The sequence below is a fragment of the Berghia stephanieae genome, chromosome 11, assembly GCF_034508935.2.
Source record: "Berghia stephanieae isolate SIO BIC M18660-M18661 chromosome 11, UCSD_Bste_1.3, whole genome shotgun sequence".
Taxonomy (NCBI): Eukaryota; Metazoa; Mollusca; class Gastropoda; order Nudibranchia; family Aeolidiidae; genus Berghia; species Berghia stephanieae.
The window spans coordinates 26117138-26139769 of NC_088370.1; the positions used below are offsets into that span (position 1 = coordinate 26117138).

The window sequence follows — 22632 nt, forward strand, 5'->3', positions numbered from 1 at the left end:
AATGGAGAAAGAATTAAAGGAAGCAGGCTTGTCCTGGGATACGGCCACCGCAAAAGCAGCCGATCGCAACAAATGGAGATGTCTGGTGGATGCCCTATTTGCCTCAAGACTCAAGGCCTGAAGAGGATTAACTCACTCAATCCTAGAGATTTTTGTTACTTTTCAAAATTGGAAAAAATATATTAAAAATGAGCATGCGCCTAGATAGTTTTATTTACCATTAACATGTAAAAACTAAAAAATATTAGCTTTGATACTACGCCTATAATTTGTCTCATAAAAATGTAATAAATAGGCATGGGGTAAAAGTAACCCGGGTTTACTACGGATATAGTCGGTGTTAGGGTTGAGTGAGTTAAATAAGTAGTAAGTAAATACAAAAAAAAAAAAAATATATAAAAAATAAAAATCCCCTTTTATGCTAGTTTTGCATCTGTCAATAAAGATATTTAATCCAGCCTCCTCTGGTAATTTGTGTACTCAAACCTTGGTGGAATGGGCCCGGACACAGGAAACTGAATCAATATCTGACATTGATTTATAAAATCAACATCAGTAACAAAGCGATACTAAGCTGAGAGAGAAGCCGGACTGTAAAAAACGTTATGAACAAAAATGAGTATAACAGTAACAACAACGAAAAAGAACTTACATGTCTGAACCAGCGTCCACCTGAGCACTACAAGTCCTTCGGTCTATGAAAAAGAACAAAATACCAATAATGGATCGTTTCAGGCTCAAAATCCTTTCGGATTCGGACGAGCTAAATATTTCTCTGCCGTCTATCTGTTTTTGTTTTTTTTTTAAAGTAATGTATGTATTTATGATGTTGTTTTGTTTTGTTTATTGTTGTTCGCTGAAGAAGGGTTTTGAGCCCGAAAATGTTCTGCGATTTTGTTTTTTGTTTTTTTGTTGTTTTTTTTTTTTGCAGTAGTAATGTTAACGTATGTATTTATGGGGGGGGGGGGGGGGGGGGGGGTTGGGCGTTTTTTTTTGTTGGCTGAAGAAGGGTTTTGAGCCCGAAATGTTCCGTGTTTTTGACAATTTTTTTTTCAGTAGTTATACTGTATTTCCTTTTTGTTTATTACTTTTCACCGTCCGCAGCTTCTCGCAGCTTAGTATCACTTTATTAAATATACGTCACTATGTAACATCATGTAACAACATTATTATAATAATATCATCCGTCAACAAAAACAACAACCACATTCAGAAAAAAAAAAAAACAAACCATCAGCTAGGGAAGGAAAAAAAAATCCCAAAAAAGCAATAGGAACAATAAGAACGGTAGCTGGCAATGCTGAGTAAATTCTTCCCAGCAACAAATATAAATTATAATAAATAAATATAAATCACAACAGTTTAATAACAATAATATATTTTTAAAAAATGATTCTTATCTTCAGAGGTTATGATTTATGAGTTGTATCAATCAGGAAAAAAATTATCACCATAGAATTAGAAAAGTAAAAAAAAAAAAAATTGGTTGGAGTAAATGAGAAAGAAGACCAAAGGGAGATAAATCATGAGAAAGGTTACCAAAAGGTCAAATGTCCCCACTCACAAAAAATGGTGTTATGTCAATATTAACTTATCAAATGACGGACAGTGACTTGGAAATTAAAAAAAGGTTCAGAAAAATTCATGTTTAATTTATCGCTCACTTTAAGCAACAGTAATTTCTCTTCCATAAAATTTAAAACGCAGTCACAAAGTAACAAATTAGGGAGCAGGCACTGGTGTCGATTTAGGATAAGGATCTGAATAAGGATCTGTTTATGAAACCTTGCCAGACAATTCTGAAGACAAACACATGAAAAAAAAAATCCCTAAACCATCACCCTGCCTTGACAGGTGAATGGGGAAGGGGGAAAGGGGTGAAATTAATTTTCCTACTTATCCCCATTTTGGCAATCATTCACCTTTTTAACCCCCCATATTTTTTTCTTCTTACCATTATCATTATTTTTGAAAATCAGAATTTAAGAGACAATGGCGGAATAGTGGAAAAGGAAAATTGAAAATAGGAATGATTCCGCCAAAACCGGAAGGGTTGGCAGGTATGCACATTTTTTCAAACCAGTCTTCTGATATTCTTGGCCATCAATTAAATCTTTCAGCACCGAAAAGCATCCAACCAAATATCATCCAAGGGGGTCTGGATAGCTCAGTTGGTAGAGCACTTGCTTCACATGCAATCAAAGAGACCGAGATCGATCCTGGATGCAATCGATATTTTATTTTTGACCCCCTTGTCCACCCAGCAGTGATTGGGTAGCTGGTTCTGTCAGAGCTGGTGCAATAGGCTAATGTCCTATCCAAAGGATAGCAAACAATTGCTATTGTCCATTTCACACTATAAAGATCGAGATAAACTCAGGCTCCATGAGCCTCGTGGATTACTTAATATCAATCTGAGATGACTGGTCACTAATGACGTCTTGTCATCACAAAAATATTCACTGGTTCATTTGCAGGTGTAGCTAAGTGGTCTAGTGCTATCACGCAACCTTTGGGTTGGAAAATCCCTGATTCGAGTCCCCCTCTGAGCGGGCATAGTTGAGTCCTTGAAAAAGGCCCTTTACTCATATTATCTCACCGTACTCAAGTGTAAAATGAGTACCTGACCATTAATAGCATTGTCTCTGTCAGAAAAAAAATAATTGGAATATCACTTTACAGACACCATGTCTCGTCCTATATGTTAAGTGTTGCTTTTGGCGAGGGACCCCTTGAAAAGCGCTTTGAGCACATTAAGTGGATATTGCACTATAGAAATGCTCACGTTTTTAAGAGCATCCAGCTCGTCTTCACACAAACCCACATTCAATTCAAGAATCATATAAATTTTTTTTAAAACAATCTATTTCAGGCCACATATCCTTCCTTTCAAATTTAATAATGGTGGATTGCTGGATTTCATTCAACTCTTGTGGAAAGTGATTTGCAATGGATAATCATGTTGGATCCAAAGAGTAGCAAGCAAGTTGTTAAAGGTTAGTTTCGTTTTCCAGTCATAACTCATCTGCCAATGGATTATTAATCGGGTTGGGTTGTCGTAGTGATTAGAGGGTAAGATGGTTGAGTGGATTAAGACATGGCACTATCATCCATATACTTTGAGTCGGATCAGTCGGATCCCTGTTTTTACATACAATTTTATTTTTCGGCAAATAGTCAAACTCCAAACACACATCTTGCCTAGAAGCAATGCAAAGGATGAATGATTGAAAAAATATAAAATTCTTGGGGGAGGGGGAGGGGGCGGGGGGAGTGATATTCAGTCTTTTTTTAAATAGATCCAAATGAATGATTACCATGCCCAGTGCAAGGTTAGGAGTAGTTTTTATAAAAATATTATTAGTTTTGTTTGTTTTTTGCAACTTCATAATTTTTCCACCCATCCATTCATTCAATTCATCCATTCATTTGTATTGACTTTTTCAATCTTAAAATACCACTCATCACTCTTAATCTTCGTACAATAGAATAGAATATCGTAGAATATCACATTTAATTTTTTCATTGCATCCACAGCATGTCCGATATTTCCAGCTCTTGAACGAGCCTATCGCTGTCAGCACCACCATCACCATTATTACCATTACCAACAATGGCAGAATCATCTGCTTCCAGAAAACCGCTACTCTCCTCCTCCTCCTCCTCTTCCCCTGCCATTGAAATATTCATACCCCCTTGCACACCGCTATCCAATTCGTTATTCTCCGAGCCTTGCTGTGTCTGTAACTGAATCGACTCTGACATGGTACTGGCATCTGTAGCATCCGTGTGAGAAGATGAAAGATTTCCTCGTAAATTTCCATCAACCGCCTCGTCCATCAGGACACCACCCAACTGACCTTGACCTCCAAATGACAGGACACGTGTCATCTGTGACGATGTTGCAAGTGACACATTTGAAACAATTGGCGATTTGGTTGATTTAGCGTATACACCCGATGAAGGACGAGATGATGCCAGTAACGGTGATACTGATGACGGTATGAATGATGAAGTCACAGATGATAATAATGGAGATGCCGATGATGATGATGATGATGATGAAATTGAGGAAGCTTTTACATTGTAAATATGTTCTCCAACTATTGAGGCTGATACCTGAGGAGCTTCAATAAATCCTGAGCATGAACCACTAACAGGAATAATTTCACATTTGAAGTCACTATTGCTGGTATTCTCAATCTTCCACTCAATGTTACTGCAATCCCCGATTGATGGATTATTCTCATCGCTGCTTTCAGTAGCAATTTCTAAAGACCGGTCCATTTTCTCTCTTTTACATTCCTTCTCATTCCAAGAATCGTCGTAACAATCGACCAACTCCCCTTCAATTTCAATCTTGGAAGCGACCACTATTTTGTTCTGTCTCTCCTTAGAAATCATCGCCTTATTCTCAGCCACATTTTCTTCTGCTCCAGCCATTAAAGCCTGGGCATCATGTGTCCCTTTGGTTGGGTCGACAATGTTGCTATCACCACCACCATCAACAACGTTTTCTGCCTTCTCCTCTTCCTGTGGCTTCCTAATCGACAGAAACTGGTATAGCTTGAGCCCTTGTAATGTTGAGGGTGAACTTTGACTCTGAGACTGCAGTTGTTGTTCTTTGTTTACGTTTGATTCATTAGATGTCGAAGATGTTGCCAAATCCAATTGACTCTGCTGGACGGGGGTAGCGGATCGAAATTCAATGTTTTGACTTTGGCCTCCGATTACAGGCAGCGATGACGATGATGATGACATTGACTTGCTGATTATAAAGGCGGTGGGAGAGGAAGAGGAAGTTGGAGTGGCAGCCAGCGATGATGAGGACGGAGATGAGGCCAGACGTATGGAGGTTGTTGAGTGGCTAGAGTAGTGGACTTGAAGATCTTCCCAACCTGCAAAGGTGTCTCCACAGTTACCACAAATGTAAGGACGTTCCTAAGTTGGAGAGGGGAAAAAAATAGGAAGCAAATATAAGTAACGAATTTAATTGAACACCTACAAAAAAATTTCAAATTTATCATTCAGTCTTTCTTTTCACCGAAAAAAAAAAACAAAACAAACCAAAATTTTCTTTATTCCTCCCGTAGTGGAAATTTGTCTCTAGGGTCTATTCCAAGGGGAGACATCACATAACGACATAAATCCTTTCATGAAAAATATATTTCGTCTTCCTCAAATGTTTTAATTCCTAATCAATAAAGGAATTGGTTGAATTTTTTATTCATGTATATCTAAAACATCTCAACCTCTTACAAGTACGATTGTCTTTTAAATATGGCTAGTTAAAATCATTTTTAAAAAAATTAGTAAGTATTCAGATGAACAGCAAAATTTCAGCTCCGAACACAGAATTCCACCTTTCGAGGTGAGACTGGATTTCTTTCATATCATAATTTCTCTAATCATCCGCCTGGCCATGACTAAAAAGACCTGGCAGTTTTCACCAAAAAAGCAGCAATAGTAAATCAAATGACATCACATCATCATGACTACTCCCTTCGTAAATTGTGAGATCTATCTATTGCCTATTTGAGCCCTCCCTTGTTAATGACTAATTCTATAAAACTTATTGAGAGAAAAAAAAGGATGGTGCCAGATCTTACATTTTACAAACTTTTGAGAGTTTATTTAGTCCAACTGAAGGCAAATTGGTGGTTATATAGTTAGTTAAAGTGAGTCTTATCATTTCCTTTGAACTACAAATAATGAACATTGAATGATCTATATGTGCTGCTAAAAAAAAACAACAACATGAGAATAAAACAAAAATGATAAAAAAATGATTTTAAAAAATTATAGAAAATAAAACATTTTTTAAATGTAAAAAAAAAAAATAATAATAATAGAAATAATTTTTAAAAAGTAAAATAAAAAAAAAAAACAAACAAACAAAAAAAAAAAATAAATAAATAAAAATAATAACTAACACCCTTGCAAATAAACAACATAATAAGAGCATCACCAAACCTGTTCATGTGTCAACAAGTGTGTCCGGAGTGACTGCTCTTTAGTGAAGCCAGCATCGCAGTATTCACACACAAATGGACGTAACTCTGCATGGCTAATCAGGTGGTTCTGTGGAAAAGCAAATGTAAAATATGAACGGTATTGATGTTAGCAAACAGAAGAAAAATACAGTGGAATATGCATTAAGTTAGAGGTCCCGGTGGCTCAGTCGGTAGAGCACTCGCTTCACATGCACAGGGACCAAGATCAATGCAGGGTGCGGTCAAGTATGTTATGTATTGATGTACTGATCTAGATATAATTGTTACAGCAATATAATTTGAACCGTCCAACTTACAATTTTTAAAGTGGATTGCACTGTTCCAACACCAAAACATCTATTGAACAAGAGAGAGAGAGAGAGAGAGAAAGAGAGAGAGAGAGAGAGAGAGAGAGAGAGAGAGAGAGAGAGAGAGAGAGAGAGAGAGAGAGAGAGAGAGAGAGAGAGAGAAAGAGAAGAGAGAGAGAGAGAGAGAGAGAGAGAGAGAGAGAGAGAGAGAGAGAGAGAGAGAGAAGAAGACGAGAGAAAAAAGAGAGAGAGAAAAAAAAGAGAGAGAAAGACAGAGAGAGAGAGAGAGAGAGAGAGAGAGAGAGAGAGAGAGAGAGAGTGAGACACAGAGAGAGAGAGAGTGAGAGACAGTAGTGTGTGAGTGTTATGCACTAATCTTACCTTGAGAAGTTCCTTTGAAGCAAAAGTCTTATCACAAAGACCACACTGGTGATTGTCTCCCTTCTCAAGAGTTGCCCCACTCTCTTCTTTCATCTCTACAGACGTCTGCCCTGTCGTATCGACAGTTTGTGACAATGGTAAAGGTGACGAAGAAGATGACGACGATGACGATGACGATGATGACGAAAATGCTTCCAAGCAACCTTGAGTTGTTCCAACCGCTAATGATGGTGACGACAAAGCAGATGGCATCAGAGATGTCAAAGTCACAGCCGACTTCTGAGGCAGCAGCTGCATCGTGGTTGAAGCACCACCGCTTGCCTGCAACAGGCTAGAGTTGCAATGTTTAGAGAGGGAAGATCTCACACTGTTGTCCCTACCGCTCACCCTGTTTCCATCAGAATGACTGATAGTGGGTTTGAGGATTTCTGGTGACTCCGCGGCCACCAAGCGTCGAGGGGATTCCCCTTGCCTCGGTTTCAAGGCTTCTTCGTCAATCACCAAATGGCTTTCATGTTCAGGCTCCAAGTCTGTGGAGAAGGAGGTTGAGTTTGCTGTCGATGCTGCTGTTGATGTTGATGGTGTTGCTGTTGTTTCCGCCGTGTTGCTTGCCTGGCCAAGGCGAGCTCTCTTCGCCAATGATTGCCTTAGTCCCTCCAAGATATGGAGGGAGGTTGGACCGCCAGTTCTTTCCTTATTACCAGTGGTGGATGAGGTACTAGACGTCGGCTGGAATGAGTGCTTTCTTTTGTAAGCCGGTCGAATTGGCCTATAATATCTGGAAACATCTGGCAAGCCTGTCAATGACATAACAGAATTAAAATGAGAGTAAAACTATACTTGGAATTGTGGGAATATCATAAAACCATAGACGCCAACATTTCAAAGAGCTGAATCGGGACACCCTTACACACAACACTCCATGACCCAAAAACAACAGTATGTTTGGCCTACTATAATATAATCTAGATTTAGAGACTTTCGTATCCCTTGTTTTAATTTGCTATTCATAAAAAGCTGAGCCTGGTAACTGGTAGATGAATAAAAAAATCTATGCACATGCTCTATTTTTCCAATTTAGAAAAGTAGCAAAATAACTAGGATTGAGTGAGTTAAGGAGTTAACAATTTTAAGTCATGATAACGATGACATAGTTGTAAGATAAGTTGCAAGGCACAGTGGCGTGATGATGGTTTTACCTCCCGTCATCTATGTATTAGTAATGCTTCATAGTCCTAGTTTTTAGCCAAAAGGGATAAATGTTGTTTACACAAAAATGCATTAACTGATGAAAGAAAAAAACAACGGATAGAAAAGACACAAGATGTGACAGTAGAAAAGATATCTAAAGATATAAAATGTAAATTGAAAGTTTAAAAAATAAAACAAATTAACATCAACCAGGGTTGCCAATACGCTAAAACAGTCGTAACGTCACTTCCCTCGTAATGACGCATGGTAACTTAGTAACTGTCTTTAAACTATCGGAACAATGGCAGACGCCCTTATGAAATATTTCTCCGACGAGCATAAAAGTGTATCCAGAGGAGAAAAAATTATAAATATGATCATGTTTTAACTTTTATACATTTTGATCATAGGACATATGAAAAGTTCTAGCCAGCATGAAGAATAAAAAGTACAGATTTTCTTTGTTTAGAACCACGATGGCCGTCATTGCTGGGCGACGTGACATCAGACTATTGAATCCAATTCAGGAGGTAAAAATTTACTGATCTTTTACACAGAAACACAAAGACCGACTCATTTCTGAGTGCTCAACTCCAGTAAAAAAAAACGTTATGTACTTACTCATTTCCGTTTAGCAGGTCATTGGAAAATATACTGAGGGTATATAATATAACATACTGAATTCCGTAAATAGACGGAAAATTGGTAACCTTGATCAAAATCAAACGAGTAACAGACTTGAAAGACAATGCAAAATCTTAACAGAAAAAACGAAAAAAAAGAAAAAGAAGAAGAAATCTATATTCCAATAAAAACCAAAAACCAAAACCAAACAAATGATGAAAAGAATTTAAAAAATTCCCATCAGTCTCCTGTCATCAATCACCTACAATAATCCAGAATAGACCTGAAAACGCAAAACATCTAGAAATGAATATCATTACGTAGATGAACGAAAAACAGGCTTTTTTAAACCAATTAACTGTCGTACACTGGAGAACAAATATCTTTCCACAAAATTTAGACAAATATTGATCAATTTAAATGACCCTCATCTTGGCAAACACACTCAAACCTGGAACTTCCTTGGAAGACTGCGAAGAATTATGGATTATTACCCACAAAATCATATATAGCTTAAAAAGGAATCCAATAGAAATAGAAATATGCCATAAACAGCTTTTAAAGACTCTCATTAGTTATTTTATCTGTGAAACATTACGGAATAATCAAGGGATAATTATCAAAGACAAAAAAAAAAAAGGGAAATCAACATTGTTTCAAAGACCGCACACAAAAAACCAAACAAAGCGGTATTGCCCTGGGAAAAGATGGGAGTTGGCAGCTCTAGGACTGCTTTGATAAAATATTCAAGTGATACTATGCTGCTGTTAAAGGTAATGAACAAAAATAAATAAAAGAGCTTCTAAAAAAACAAAGCACCGAACACGGAATGTTTCGGGCTCAAAACCCTTCTTCAATCAATAACAAAACCATAACTAAATCAGATAAAATAGACAGGCAGCAAAGTATTTGATAGGCACGTTTTGTCAGCAAATATAATTATTTTTCAAAATGTCATTTCGAGACTGTACTTGCCAACAAGAAGTCCCAAATATTTCCTGCTGCAGCCTGTCTGGATTTTATGTGATGTGTTCGTGTTCTTATTGCCTTTGTTATTGGCTGAAGAATGGGTTTTGACCCAAAACCTTCCGTGCTTAGTATATATACTTTGTTCTTTTTAGAAGCGGATAAAATATCTATAACTTACCATCAGGAATAGTTCTGGTGGGTGGGTCGTGATAGCTGAGGGATCTGTGTAAGACTTGATGACTGGTTGGCAACACGTTTTGAGATGACGACGACGACGATGACGATAACTCTGTATTCAGAGACATCGTCTTACTCGTTGCTGAAATTTTTTCATGAGAAGGAAGAGGATTGTGACTACTCTTGTTGTTACTGCTGTTGCTTTCTTCTTCATTCTCTTCAACATTTGGTGAGATTTTCTGTTGAGACTCCATCTCCCTCTGTATTTTCATTTGACTTTCCCGTTCATGTAACTGCTGTTGCTGCTGTTGTAATTGTTGAGGTTGTTGCTGTTGTTGCATTTGTAGTTGTTGAGATGATTGCTGTTGTTGTTGGTGTTGTAGACGTTCTTTGCTTTCCTTCTCCACCCTGCTGTGCTGAAGTCGTTCAAATGTACCCGAAGGCAGCATGCCTAGAGATTCCAACAAGCTGATGTGTTCTCGAGACTGGACATGGGTGCTATATTCCAATTCTGTGTAAAAATTCTTGGAGCACAGAAGACACGAGCTGATTTTCTGTCGATGCTGAATTTCATCTTCACTTCCCCCCCTCCATGTGTTATCATTATTATCAACAACGTTGCTGCTTTTATTAAATAGAGTTGACATATTAGAAGACAAAATCAGAGAAGAAAGCTTGGAAGAAGTATTGGAATGCAAAGACTGTTTTTTAACTTGTATCAAATCTCTAGCCGAGGTCACAGATAATACTGATGATGACAGCGACGATGATGATGATGATGATGATGACAATGGTGATGATGGTAAAGCAGACGATGTTGCAATATCACTGATGTCAATATTACCACTAGTCTTGATCAGAGTCCTGACTGGGCCTTCTCTCCCTTTGAGAACCATTTCCTCATCTCCTTGGGATGCTGATTTTTGTAGCGGTGGATGAGCAGAGTATGAAATGTCTGAAGAAGATCTATTTCCTTCCACGATACCGGGATCGGACTCCAAGCTAGATGAAGGGAAAATGCTGTCGTCCTCCATTGACTGTTGCCGTCGCAAGAATCTCGACTTTCCAGAACTGAGTCTCCTGGCTCTTTTGGCCGGGACTGTGACTACTTCCTGGTTATCCACCTTGGTGAATGGCCTTTTGTAGGCAAAGTTCTTAGAGAAATCGCCCTTTTCATTCATTTCTTCTGTGTTGCCACTCTTCACTGCAAAGGATACAAAAGGCATAGCACTCTCTTTGACAAGTGACTCTATAGCCCTGTTTGTGCTAATATTTTTGGTCGGCAAAGTTACACTGATATCTTTAGCTTTTTCAGTAGGGTTATGGTGATCTGTAGAAGGTATTGGATTGGACGAAGGAGAAGAGCCACCAGCTGGAGCATTTGAAAATGATATAGACCTTGTAAAGGTGAAAGACTTGATGGTGTTTGGAGATTTGACTGAAGGTGATGAGGACACTGATTGTAGTTCAACGCTGTCTCGAGCGTTGCTGGAAAATGATGAGACGGTTTTGTTTTGTTTTTCTAATGCGCTCGAGTATTGATCTACAGTTTTAAACTGCGTCGATGTTGAAGGACCTGATTGCGAATGATTAGGTTCTAAGATTATATCGTCATCTATTTCCTGTGAAAAACTGGCAAAGGGAGAGTCTGTGATTGGACTAGGGGTTCCACTGGATGGATCGGTGATGGTGATATTGGGAATGATCATGTGACGGAACATCGGCAATTGAAGTTGATGTTGTGGTTGCTGTTGCAGCTGAAGACACTGGTTCATTTCTGAGTTGGGGGATGTTTCTCTTTCAATCGAATCTTTACCTTTTTCATCTTGTCTTATGTGTGGGATGCAGGAAGATGAGGTGGTGGTGGTGGTGGTGGTAGTGGTGGTGATGGAGGTGGGTGGAATACTGTTGTCAGAACTTGGCATTGATAATAGAGATATCGATTTTGTTGTTGTGGACGACAGTCCCAAAATGGAAGGAGGCAGAGTTGTTGAACAGTCAAAATTGTCAGAATCGCTTACTCTAGCACTGACAATACACTGAGGAATTGATGTGGCAGTTGGTGAAATATTTACAGTATCTTTTCCTGTAAATATTGGTGGTGTTGAGATTGTGTTTCCAATGCTACTGGTCTCAACCTGACCACCACCACCACCCCCATCTACAAACGGTATATTGAATTGGAATGGCTGAGACTGACCAGCAATGACAAGATTTGGAGTTAGTGCCACTGCACTGGCCATAGACTGACTTGGATTATCTTTACGTATGAATTGTCCGATTATCGGACCCTGACTCGAAGACTTGCCCACTTCTGTCCCTTTCTTCTGACCAAATGAGGCGTAAGCTGGGAGGAAGGCGAGCAAGGATGGACTAGGGAGGTTGCTATGGCTGCTGCTACTTTCTTCAATGATGTGTTCGACTTGTTGATGTCTGGATAGTGATGGAGATGACCTTACTGATGGAGATGACGGTGACAGTGGTGCTGATGGGGATGATCGAAGTAAGGACAATTTGTTGGGTCTTGAGGGGAGGGACATCGATGATGCTGTAGCTGCATCAGGTGATGACGATGGAGGGGATGTCCTAGCATCAATCAACAAGTTGGGTGGTTTACCTCCTTTCCTTGCCCCAACTCTTATCCCTTGGTCTATGTTTGCATGTTCCAATTTTGTCATTTCTCCTGATTTTATGATATCAGCCACTGATGTCGGTGCAGTGAAGACTTTATCATCCTTTTTGACGGAGTAAACTTCAATGTTTGAAATGTGGTCCACTTGTTTTTCCACATCTTTCTGTGCATCAGCTATAGCCGACCCTGGTGATTCTTTCACTTCCATGTCAGTGCCGCCTGGACTCCCAGACACAAAAGCTGCAGTGGGTGTATCCTTATTCAGGTTGAGTCCAGAGAGGGGCTTCTTCTCTGCCATCAGCTGGGCTATAAGTGTCTGTAGATTACTGGTGGCTGAAAAGACAGAATTAATTGAAGGTATATCAAAATGTCAACTAACTCCGTTTCTAACAAACTTTTGAGGATGGCATCATTTGCTTGTTTTTTTGCAGATGTATCAGTTGCTCAACTGTTTATTTGGTGCCTATGCATTCGAATTTAAAAAAAAACAAAAACCCAAAAAACTGAAACAAAAATATAAAGAAACCTACCATAGTAAACATGAAAGCAATGTCAGAATCGAGATAGAGGCCTAGGTGACATATAATCATGAAGATCCAGCCAGTCTTTGTCATAATTTAAACTGGCATAGTTTCATCGCTTTTTTGTCTGGGTTTTTTTGTTTCTATTTTGCAGTAGTGTTTTGTGGTTGTAAAGAGTAGTTGTCCATCGCGCCATTAGGCCAGTGGAACCAGAGTTTATCCCCGTTTCTATAGCATGAGACAAACAATAGCACTTGCTTGCTACCTTTGGATAGGACACTAGTCTATCGCAAAGTACTTTCCATCATATCTAACAGTCGGCTAGGTGGACAAGGGGGATAAAAAAAATAAATCTCGAATTCACTCGGGATTGTTCTCGGTCCCTTTGCAAGTAAAGCAAGGGCTCTACCAACTGAGCTATCAGGACCACCAAAATACAGTATGTAAAGCCCATATATACAAAAGAACAAGCCAAGGCAGGAAATTAGCTCTTTACATGAGAAGTTCTTAATTAAAGCGGGACTAATAAATGAAATAAATGGGGCAAAAACACATTTTCATTTTATTTACATCAATTGATTTTCAACTTGGGTCCGATAGCTCAGTTGGTTGAGCATTCACTTCACACCCAAAGAGAAATAAATAATTTATTGCCCTCAGCATGATTAAAAAATGCTCCAAAGTCCTGAATATAGGTACTAAGGAACTAAACTTTCCTTTTCAACGAGATTTATTGAGTCGAAGAAGCGAATGTTGTTTTGTAGCTGGAGCCAAAAATTCGTAAATTTTCTACAAATCTTTCCTAGTACTCGGCAGGTATGTAAAAGAGGCATCACTGTGTGAGTGAATGAATGGACACTTACCGTGTTTCCTAGCATCCTCATCCACAATCTCCAGGGCCTCTGTCTTACGGGACTGGGACAGGTCCAGGAGACTCCTGGCTATCTCCGTGTCTATGTTGTACTGGTTGCCTGCACGGATTCGATTCAAAGTGTTAAGAATTAGTCATTGAAATGGATAAAAATGATGATTATGATAATAAGAGAAAAAATATATATAAATTAACAGAGATTTTTTAAATAATAAAAAAACAAAAACTAAAAATATTAATAAATTAATAATAAAATAATAAATAATAATAAAAATAAATAATAAATAATAATAATAATAATATATAATAATAATAATAATATAATAATAATAATATAATAATAATAATAATAATAATAATAATAATAATAATAAATAATAATAATATAAATAATAATAATAATAATAAATAATAATAATAATAATAATAATAATAATAATAATTAATTACTATTTAATTACAATTATTATATTATTTTTATTATTATTATTATTATTATTATTATTATTTTATTATTATTATTATTATTATTATTATTATTATTATTATAATTAATATTATTATTATTAATTTTATTATTATCATTATAATCATCATCATCATTTTTAACTATTATAATATAACATTATTATTATAGTTATTATAATTATCATCACCATCATTATTATTATTATTATTATTATTATTATTATTATTATTATTATTATTATTATTATTATTATTATTATTATTATTATTATTATTATTATTATTATTATTATTATTATTATTATTATTATTATTATTATTATTTATTATTATTATTATTATCATTAGAATAATTAAATCAAAATTTAAACATAGTAGTTTTATGAATACATATACATACATTATTTAGTAAAATTTTACATGCACAATGTATTATGGACATCTTTTCCCTCGTGCGTCACACATGTGTTGGATTGAATAGATGTAATGTATTCAGGTTGTATAAAACTATATATCTTGTATTATTGAATATCATATGTGACTCATGTGTCACCGACGACAAGACTTGCCCTTATAAAGGCCACAAAGCATGACATTGTCATGATTACATGCCATATACATTTTATCAGTAATATTGATATAATGATAATGAGCACACTATACCAGCTAAACACATTCGATAATAAAAAGGAATAGTAGAATTCAGCCACATGTATGTATCAGAATACACCATTTTTTTTCTTCTTCTGTATAATTGACAAACCTTATCAAGACCTGCCAACATGAAATTGGAAAAATTCGTAGTTTTCAGGGGTAGTAACAATATATAGAAGACATTATAACTACCATTAAAAATGACCAATTTGTGTTTAAATACATTAAAGTAATGCTTTGACCTCCTTTATATACAAAACTTTGTTTTAAAGAAGTTGAATGAATTAAAGATCTTGATATAATTTGTCAATTAGGACCCAAAAATGCGTAGTTTTTAGGGGTAGTAACAACATAGTAGACATTATAACTACTATTAAAAATTACCAATCTGTGTTTAAATACATTGAATTAATGCTTTGACCTCCTTTATATATACTAGCTCTGGCAACAAAACTTCGGTTAAAAGAAATCTATTGAATTAAGCATCTTTTTATAATTGTCAATTAGGACCCGATATTTTTGTATTTCTTCGAAATTTTCGTAGTAGTAGGCAGGTCTGCTTATCTTTAAAAACAAAAAAATGGTCATCGTGTTCAACGCTCCACCAACCTTTTTGTTCCATGGACGACTGAGATCCTCCCGACATCGTCGATGATTCCGACAATTCTCCATTCCTATAAATTAAGATTAAATTATAATAATATTAAGAATTATATTGCTTTGTTTCATATTGCATGTTTGAGTTATAGTAGCCATGTTACTGTTAAGCACTTTGAGCTTGTTGATATACGGGGTAAGGCGCTATATAAAAATCATATATTATTATTATTATTATTATTATGAGAGAGAGAGAAGAGAGAAGAGAGAGAGAGAGAGAGGAGAGAGAAAGAGAGAGAGAGGAGAGAGAGGAGAGAGAGAGAGAGGAGAGAGAGTAGAGAGATGAGAGAGAGAGAGAGGAGAGCGAGAGAAAAAAGAGAGGAAAGAAGAGAGAAGAGAAGAGAGAGAGAGAGAGAGAGAGAGAGAGAGAGAGGAGAGAGAGAGAGAGAGAGAGAGGAAGGAGAAGAGAGAGAGAGAGAGAGAGAAGAGAGGAGAGAGAGGGAGAGGAGAGAGAGAAGAGAGAGAGGAGAGGGAGAGAGAGAGAGAGAGAGAGAGAGAGAGAGGATGAGGGAGAGAGAGAGAGAGAGAGAGAGAGGGAGAGAGGAGGAGAGAGGAGGAGAGAGAGGAGAAGAGGAGAGAGGGAGAGAGAGAGAAGAGAGAGAGAGGAGAAGGAGGAGAGGAGAGAGGGAGAGAGAGAGGAGGAGAGAAGAGGGGAGAGGAGAGAGAGAGAGAGAGAGAGAGAGAGAGAGAGAGAGAGAGAGAGAGAGAAAGAGAGAGAGAGACATCTCACTCAGTATTTTTTTACAATCCTCAACTTCTAACACTAACAGCTTAGCATTTAGTTTGAAATCAAATCAGAACACCCTTGTAGATTAGAGACACTTACTTGCTTCTCGTCCCAAGCTGGGATAGCAATGGCCTTGACCTTGATGTTGATGAACCAAAGGAAAACGATGTCTCGTCCACAGATAGTTGTCTAAGAAGACAAGTAAAGGTAGGAATAAAGAAAATATATATTTATATATAATTATAAACTACACAAGATAAACTTTTAAATATTTAATTTAAAAAATTTTTTAAATCCTAATCATTTTTGTTAAAAAGCAGAAAAAAAAAAAGTTGTGACAACATCAGGAATAAAAATATTTTTTATGTGGGGAAAAGTGGTAAAAAAACATTTTTTTTAACAACAGTGAAACCATCTCTTTTTAATCATCTTCACACATAAAATGGGAAAAACATATGTTTCTATTTAAAACGTATTTAATAATAGGTAAATAAAATTTTGAAATATGTAGAGAAAAAAAAAACACAAAAAAAAACCACAAATAAAAAACAAAAACTAAACAATAATAATAATAATAATACTAATAATAATAATAATAATAATATAATAATAATAATAATAATAATAATAATAATAATAATAATTGTAACACCAAATAATCACATCAATGTTGTAGCATTTTTATCTGGTTTTCACGAGCTTTAAAAATAATTTATGAAGGAATTATTTAAAAAAAACTAAAACGCTCTAATTACCTTTTCAATACCCTGGGTGATTTTTCCTCGTGTTCAATAGATCCCTCTTCAAACTCCTCCTCTTCCTCCTCCTCCTCTTCTTCCTCACCATCCTCGTCTTCCACTTCCATCTCCTCCCCATCTTCATCCTTATCAGCAGAAGTGGCCATCATCTCCTCCACCGAATCATGAATCTGCGCCTCTCTGGAGATTCGGCATTGTTCGGCCAAAGCTTTGGAATCTATCTGAGAATCGTCCACGGATGTTGGTATAGGGAACACACCGAGTTCAATACACTTCTTTTGGTGGGACTAATCAAAGTAAGAAAAAAAAAAAAATTAAGACGTTATCTTCAAAATTAAATCTGCAACTTTCTAAGAATATAACTTGATTGAAATAAATAATAATGCATTTCATACAAAGTGCCTCAGAAGGATCATACGGGAAGAGGGGGAGGTTGTCAGAAAAAAAAAATTGCAACAGCCTCCTGGATCGATTTCTGTCCCTATGCTTATGGAGCAAGGTGCTAAAATAGTAACTGAGTTATCAGTCAGTACTACCAAGTTTGAATGACACTGTATTACATATATTCCTATTATACTGTGTGCCTATATTGAGTATATTGGGAGATCGTAAAATAAAACAAAAACAATTTTTAAAAATATAAATAAAAGCAAGTAAAATATAAATATAAAAAACAAAAACACATGGAACAGCAAAACCATATGTCCAGCTAACCATTGACACAGACAATAAAGACAACTCTTTTTGATTCAAAGGACACAAATCTGACCTTTGACTTCATGTGTTTTGTCAAGTTTCCTTTGGTCTTGAATGACAAGTGGCAATGCCTGCAATGGTAGGGCCTCAAATCCGTGTGGATGCGGATGTGCTTCTTCAGCATGCTGGGTTTTTTGCAACGTATGCCGCATACATCGCATATGTAGTTGCCCCGGCCACGACCTCGAATATACTCGTACTTTTCGCTGCTCTTGAAGCCTCCTGTGCTTAGTTTGGATCTCATCAGCTTTGCTGAAGATTCCTTCTGCTGACTGGGCGTAGAATCAGATCTGATAATGCTGGTGGATTTACTTTCCATGCTCTGGGGAAGACAAAGGATTTTCAATACTATTTCAATACTATTTCCCTCAAGTAAATTTTTTTTTAAACACACAATAAATAAATACATGAGTTTTTCTATGGGACAATATTCATTAAATGTGCTCAAAATGTTTTAAAATTATAAAAACGGGGTCCCAAGACAGCAGCAACTCTTAATATGTAGAACAAGATGGACAATAATTCATTCTCAAACAAACATTTGCAGAGAACAAAGAGTACCACCCTGGAAATGAGCTATAAAAATACTATCTATAAATACTATCTATTGATGTTCAGAAAAAAGTGTTGACGTTCATCAAATTCCACTGTATAGAAAGAACTAAGTTGACATCACTGAGCTCTTTGTTATTGGTTTTAGACAGCCATTTTTATGATAAGTATTCACTAAATTCTGTCAATCAGACTATAAACGCTCAAGGTTACTAATAGTTTTGTGTGTTGGTATGTTAAATCCAGCTGGTGGTTGTTATGAGTATTTTAAGTAAACACAATGCATCAATACAGATTAACTCACTCAATCCTAGAGATTTTTACTACTTTTCAAACTTGGAAAAAAAATGTATTAAAATCAGCATGTGCAAAGATAGTTTTATTCAACTACTATTAAAAACTAAAAACATTAGCTTTGATACTATGCCTATAATTTCTCTCAGAAAAATGTAATAAATAGGCATGGGTAAAAGTAACCGGGTAAACTACGGATATAGTCGGTGTTAGAATTCAGTGAGTTAAACCTGTATCAACGGCAGGCCTGTAAAACTGTAAAAATGAAAAAAACCTTATATCCCGAGTCTGACTTGTTCCCCATCAGTTTATTCTTGTGGAAAGTCCAGTAAGAGCTGTGAGTCTGATTACCTCCATTAGTCGGGGTCATGCGGCATTCCGCATATACAGGCCCAAACAAATTGCTGGGGACATAAACAATAGAAGGATTAATAAAATGTACAGTTGTAAATCAATGGATAGCATGGCGTGTGAATATTGTAGGAAACATAAATCGAATAGTATCCAGACCTGCCAACCCTTCATATTCCAAAAGTGGAATCAGAAGGTCTGAAAATAGGAAATTGAGACCAAAAAAAAATATGAATTTCTTAACAATGGATAATTCTGTATTGAAATGACCACCAACATTGCCACCAAATACATAAAGACAATATTCCGGCACAGCTAGCAAAACCACATATCATATGTATATATGGAATAGGGAAGGGGGAAAGGAGTGCAAGTAATTTTCATACTTAGCTCCCTTTTGTCAATCAATAAAAAAAAAAATTATTCACCCTAATTCCTCCCCTTTTGAAATTCAGAATTTTAAAGACAATGGCAGAATTATGGAAAATGAAGAGTGAAAATAGGAATGATTCCGTCAAAAGCAGAAGGGTTGGCAGGTCTGTGGTATCAACTAAGTGTGTTTCAAAATCCATGTACTGAAAATAAAAGCAGATAACAAATTAATATTATTGATTTTTTTTTCCCTCCCACTCAAGATCTTACAGCCCAAACAGTTCTGTGCTTGAAACAACATATCAATGGTCGGTGGATGAAACCTCTGAAGTCCCGATTTTCCCAATCAGCGGATCAAAACTCTGAAGTCTACATACGAGCTTTCAGAGGTCTGATCCGCCTAAATTTAATAATAAAACATGGTGTGCAAAGCTCGTCTGTAGACTTCAAAGTTTTGATCCATTTGTTTTGAAAGAGAGATTTCTGATAATAATAATATTTAGTATTTCTCCATGTCTTACCATGATTTGTATAGGGCCAACAACATGCGAGATGTAAGGCCTTCGGGGTTAGGGTTGTGTGTCGCTACACGCCAGTTGGAATACATGGACAGTTTCTTGCCACTCTTCAAAACGACGTACATAGGCTGTGGACGTTGAATGGAGCAGAAGGTGACGTGGGTCGTCGTGTATAAGGTGGGGCAAGAGTGGCCGTACATGGGGGCGGAGCCACTCGTGGATGGTGTGGCTACCAGCATGTTGAAAGGTGTAGTGGGTGTGGCTAAAGATGATTGATTGATAGATTGGTTCGGATGTTGATCAGATATAGCTGCTGAAGATGATGACGATGTTGATACTGGCTGGGTAAAGCTTGCTATAGAACTTAGTGGGGAAGAGATCATTAACTGGCTGATAATTGTGCTTTGCCAAGAGGTTGATGAGAATGACGATGGTGATGATGATAATGATGATGTTGAAGGCAGTGTCTTTTCTTGAGATGCCAGTGATGATGAATTGGAACAAGTGGTAGCCGATGACATTGTATTTAATGATGATGTATTCGATGATACAGTACTTAAACTTTGTTTTAAGTCCAATTTGTAGTCATCAATATTCGATCCTTCATTTTTAGGTGTTGCAGCACCTTCCTGTGATTTTACTGTGGTGGAAGAGGCAGTAACAAGCCCTTTGTCATCTTTGCTGTCCTCCTCAACTTCCTCTTTTGTTAAATCTACAATTTTGTCTGAGAAATAAGAGGTCATCTTCAACCTCGACGATAATGAAGAATCAGCACTTCCTGGCGTCGATGATGAATGAGGAGTTTCCGTGGATGACCGGAGTGAAGAGCAGGATAGAAGAGAACTTCCCAATAGTGCTGGTGATGGGTTACCCCTGGCTAAAGCTATGGCAGTCATTGAGTCTAATGTTACAGGCGTTACAGAACTAAACACAATTCCGAGAATCTGAAAGTGCCGTGGGAGTGAGATGGACCGTTTGAGCAGCCAGCTTTTAGCCTCGCTGTGTTTCAGTTTAGATTGTCCTACAGCGGGCAGTTGAATCTTTGACCCTGGAAGGATGACGGATGACAGGTCCGCTGGGCTTCCTACGACTTTGTTGAACCTGTTCCACGAACTCTGCAGAGGTCCGCTTTGGATCCGCCCGACGAATGCTGGGAATGACGACGGATAATTGATTGGGATGGTAACGTTATTAAAATTGTCTCCAGATAAATCAATAACCATCTTTCTCTGACTCTCCAAATGCAAATCTGGCGATGAGGCTGATTTTGAAAGAATGCTGCTACTACCTCCGACGTTGTTCAAATCTTGTGTAATCATCGAGCTTGACGTTCCTTGAGGTTTTTGACTCGGCAATTCGAACGAATCTCCGCGGCTTAATGACTTTGATAAAGCTGATTTCAGAAGACTCTTGCTCACACTGTTTTTGTCCACGATATCCGATGACGTTTGCTGTTTGAGAGGAAGATCTTGTTTCTTCTCAGACAGTAATTCCATCAGCTTGGAGCCTTTGTTTCCACTGCCTATCACTGCAGCTCCACCATTTTTGTTGTCCTCAATACTGAGTGGCGAAGGCTTCATAATGTATTGTGACTTTCTAGGCCTTTTCGCCGCTGGCTCTGACAATGCCCTCAACACTGGAGGGTGTTGGGTCTTGTGATCTAAAACTGCATGTGTCTCTGATTCTGACCTAAATATAAAATCAAAATAAAATTTTAAAATATGATTATTTTTAGATTCTCAAATACATTTGAACAAAAAAATCCATCAAAGAGTTTAAATCAGATCAATAACATTTTCAAGAAAGAAAAAAAAAATATATAAATGATGAAACACAAATTTAAACAACCCAGTGAGTTTAACAAAAAGATATAAAACCAGTTATATAGATAAGATATATAGATAGATAGATAGATAGATAGATAGATAGATAGATAGATAGATAGATAGATAGATAGATAGATAGATAGATAGATAGATAGATAGATAGATAGATAGATGGATAGATAGATAGATAGATAGATAGATAGATGGATAGATAGGTAGATAAATAGGTTTTTATTTTGTTCTTTTTTGAAGCTGTTATATTCATTTTTGTTTTTATACTTTTTACAGTCCACAGCTTCTAGTAGCCTAGTATCACTTTGACTCATATTCTTATACATTAGAGCTTTTGTATAAATCACTATATTATACTGTCCACTTTCAGAGTGCCCCAAGTCAAATTTGTGAGTGGGGTCTAATCTTTAATCGCCATGCCACTGTGCAAGTTTAGTGACAATAGGCCAATAAATAACGATCCGTACAGAGTCCAGCGACTTTGTTCCACCAACAATAGATGAATGATAAGGAGCAATGGAGCTACTTTAGTATATAAAATGGTAAAAACACTGTGCGCAAGCAATTTTAATTTTAAAGCAAAATTTACAATTTCAGTTCTGTAAAAATTGCTCTAAATAAAGGACTTAAACTAATATTACATATTAATATTAAAACCTTAAGGACCAAATAATACAAAAAAGTTTTAAAGCAATTCATGAAATGGAGGCATTACCTGAGATTTTCTAAATCGGCACGAGTCATGAATTCAGGACCAATTTTTTTTTTACATTACGGACAAAGGCATTGTAAGTTTCTCGATGGAAATAACATCATCTTGAGATTATAAAGTTATATCAAATTTACCCTCAAACCTATCGCACTGACAAATCAAAAACAAACTCTTGAAAAAATAGCAACGTGTTTTGAAAAGAAAAAAAAAAGGACTTCAGCGATTCTCTCTTTTTTTTTTTTAAACTGTAGATTAACAGATATATATCTTACTCCTACTCGTATCTGTGCTTACAATTCAAAGAGTCA

The 22632-nt window shown here is 36.7% G+C and overlaps 1 protein-coding gene across 1 annotated transcript in view; it reads right to left on the minus strand.

Annotated features, from left to right (window-relative positions):
* Nucleotides 1–1074: 1074 nt before the first annotated feature.
* The window catches only part of LOC144956946 (uncharacterized), a 65244-nt gene continuing 43686 nt past the window's right edge, over nucleotides 1075–22632 (minus strand). Inside the window, exons 6-16 of the mRNA XM_078887790.1 lie at nucleotides 19778–21463; nucleotides 18808–18937; nucleotides 17701–18009; nucleotides 16929–17218; nucleotides 16273–16362; nucleotides 15399–15463; nucleotides 13660–13767; nucleotides 9645–12608; nucleotides 6683–7479; nucleotides 5974–6081; nucleotides 1075–4941 (exon numbers count right to left, since the gene is read on the minus strand). Coding sequence (XP_078743916.1) covers nucleotides 3523–4941; nucleotides 5974–6081; nucleotides 6683–7479; nucleotides 9645–12608; nucleotides 13660–13767; nucleotides 15399–15463; nucleotides 16273–16362; nucleotides 16929–17218; nucleotides 17701–18009; nucleotides 18808–18937; nucleotides 19778–21463 — 7966 coding nt within the window. The 3' untranslated portion in view covers nucleotides 1075–3522. The remainder of the gene's footprint in view (nucleotides 4942–5973; nucleotides 6082–6682; nucleotides 7480–9644; nucleotides 12609–13659; nucleotides 13768–15398; nucleotides 15464–16272; nucleotides 16363–16928; nucleotides 17219–17700; nucleotides 18010–18807; nucleotides 18938–19777; nucleotides 21464–22632) is intronic.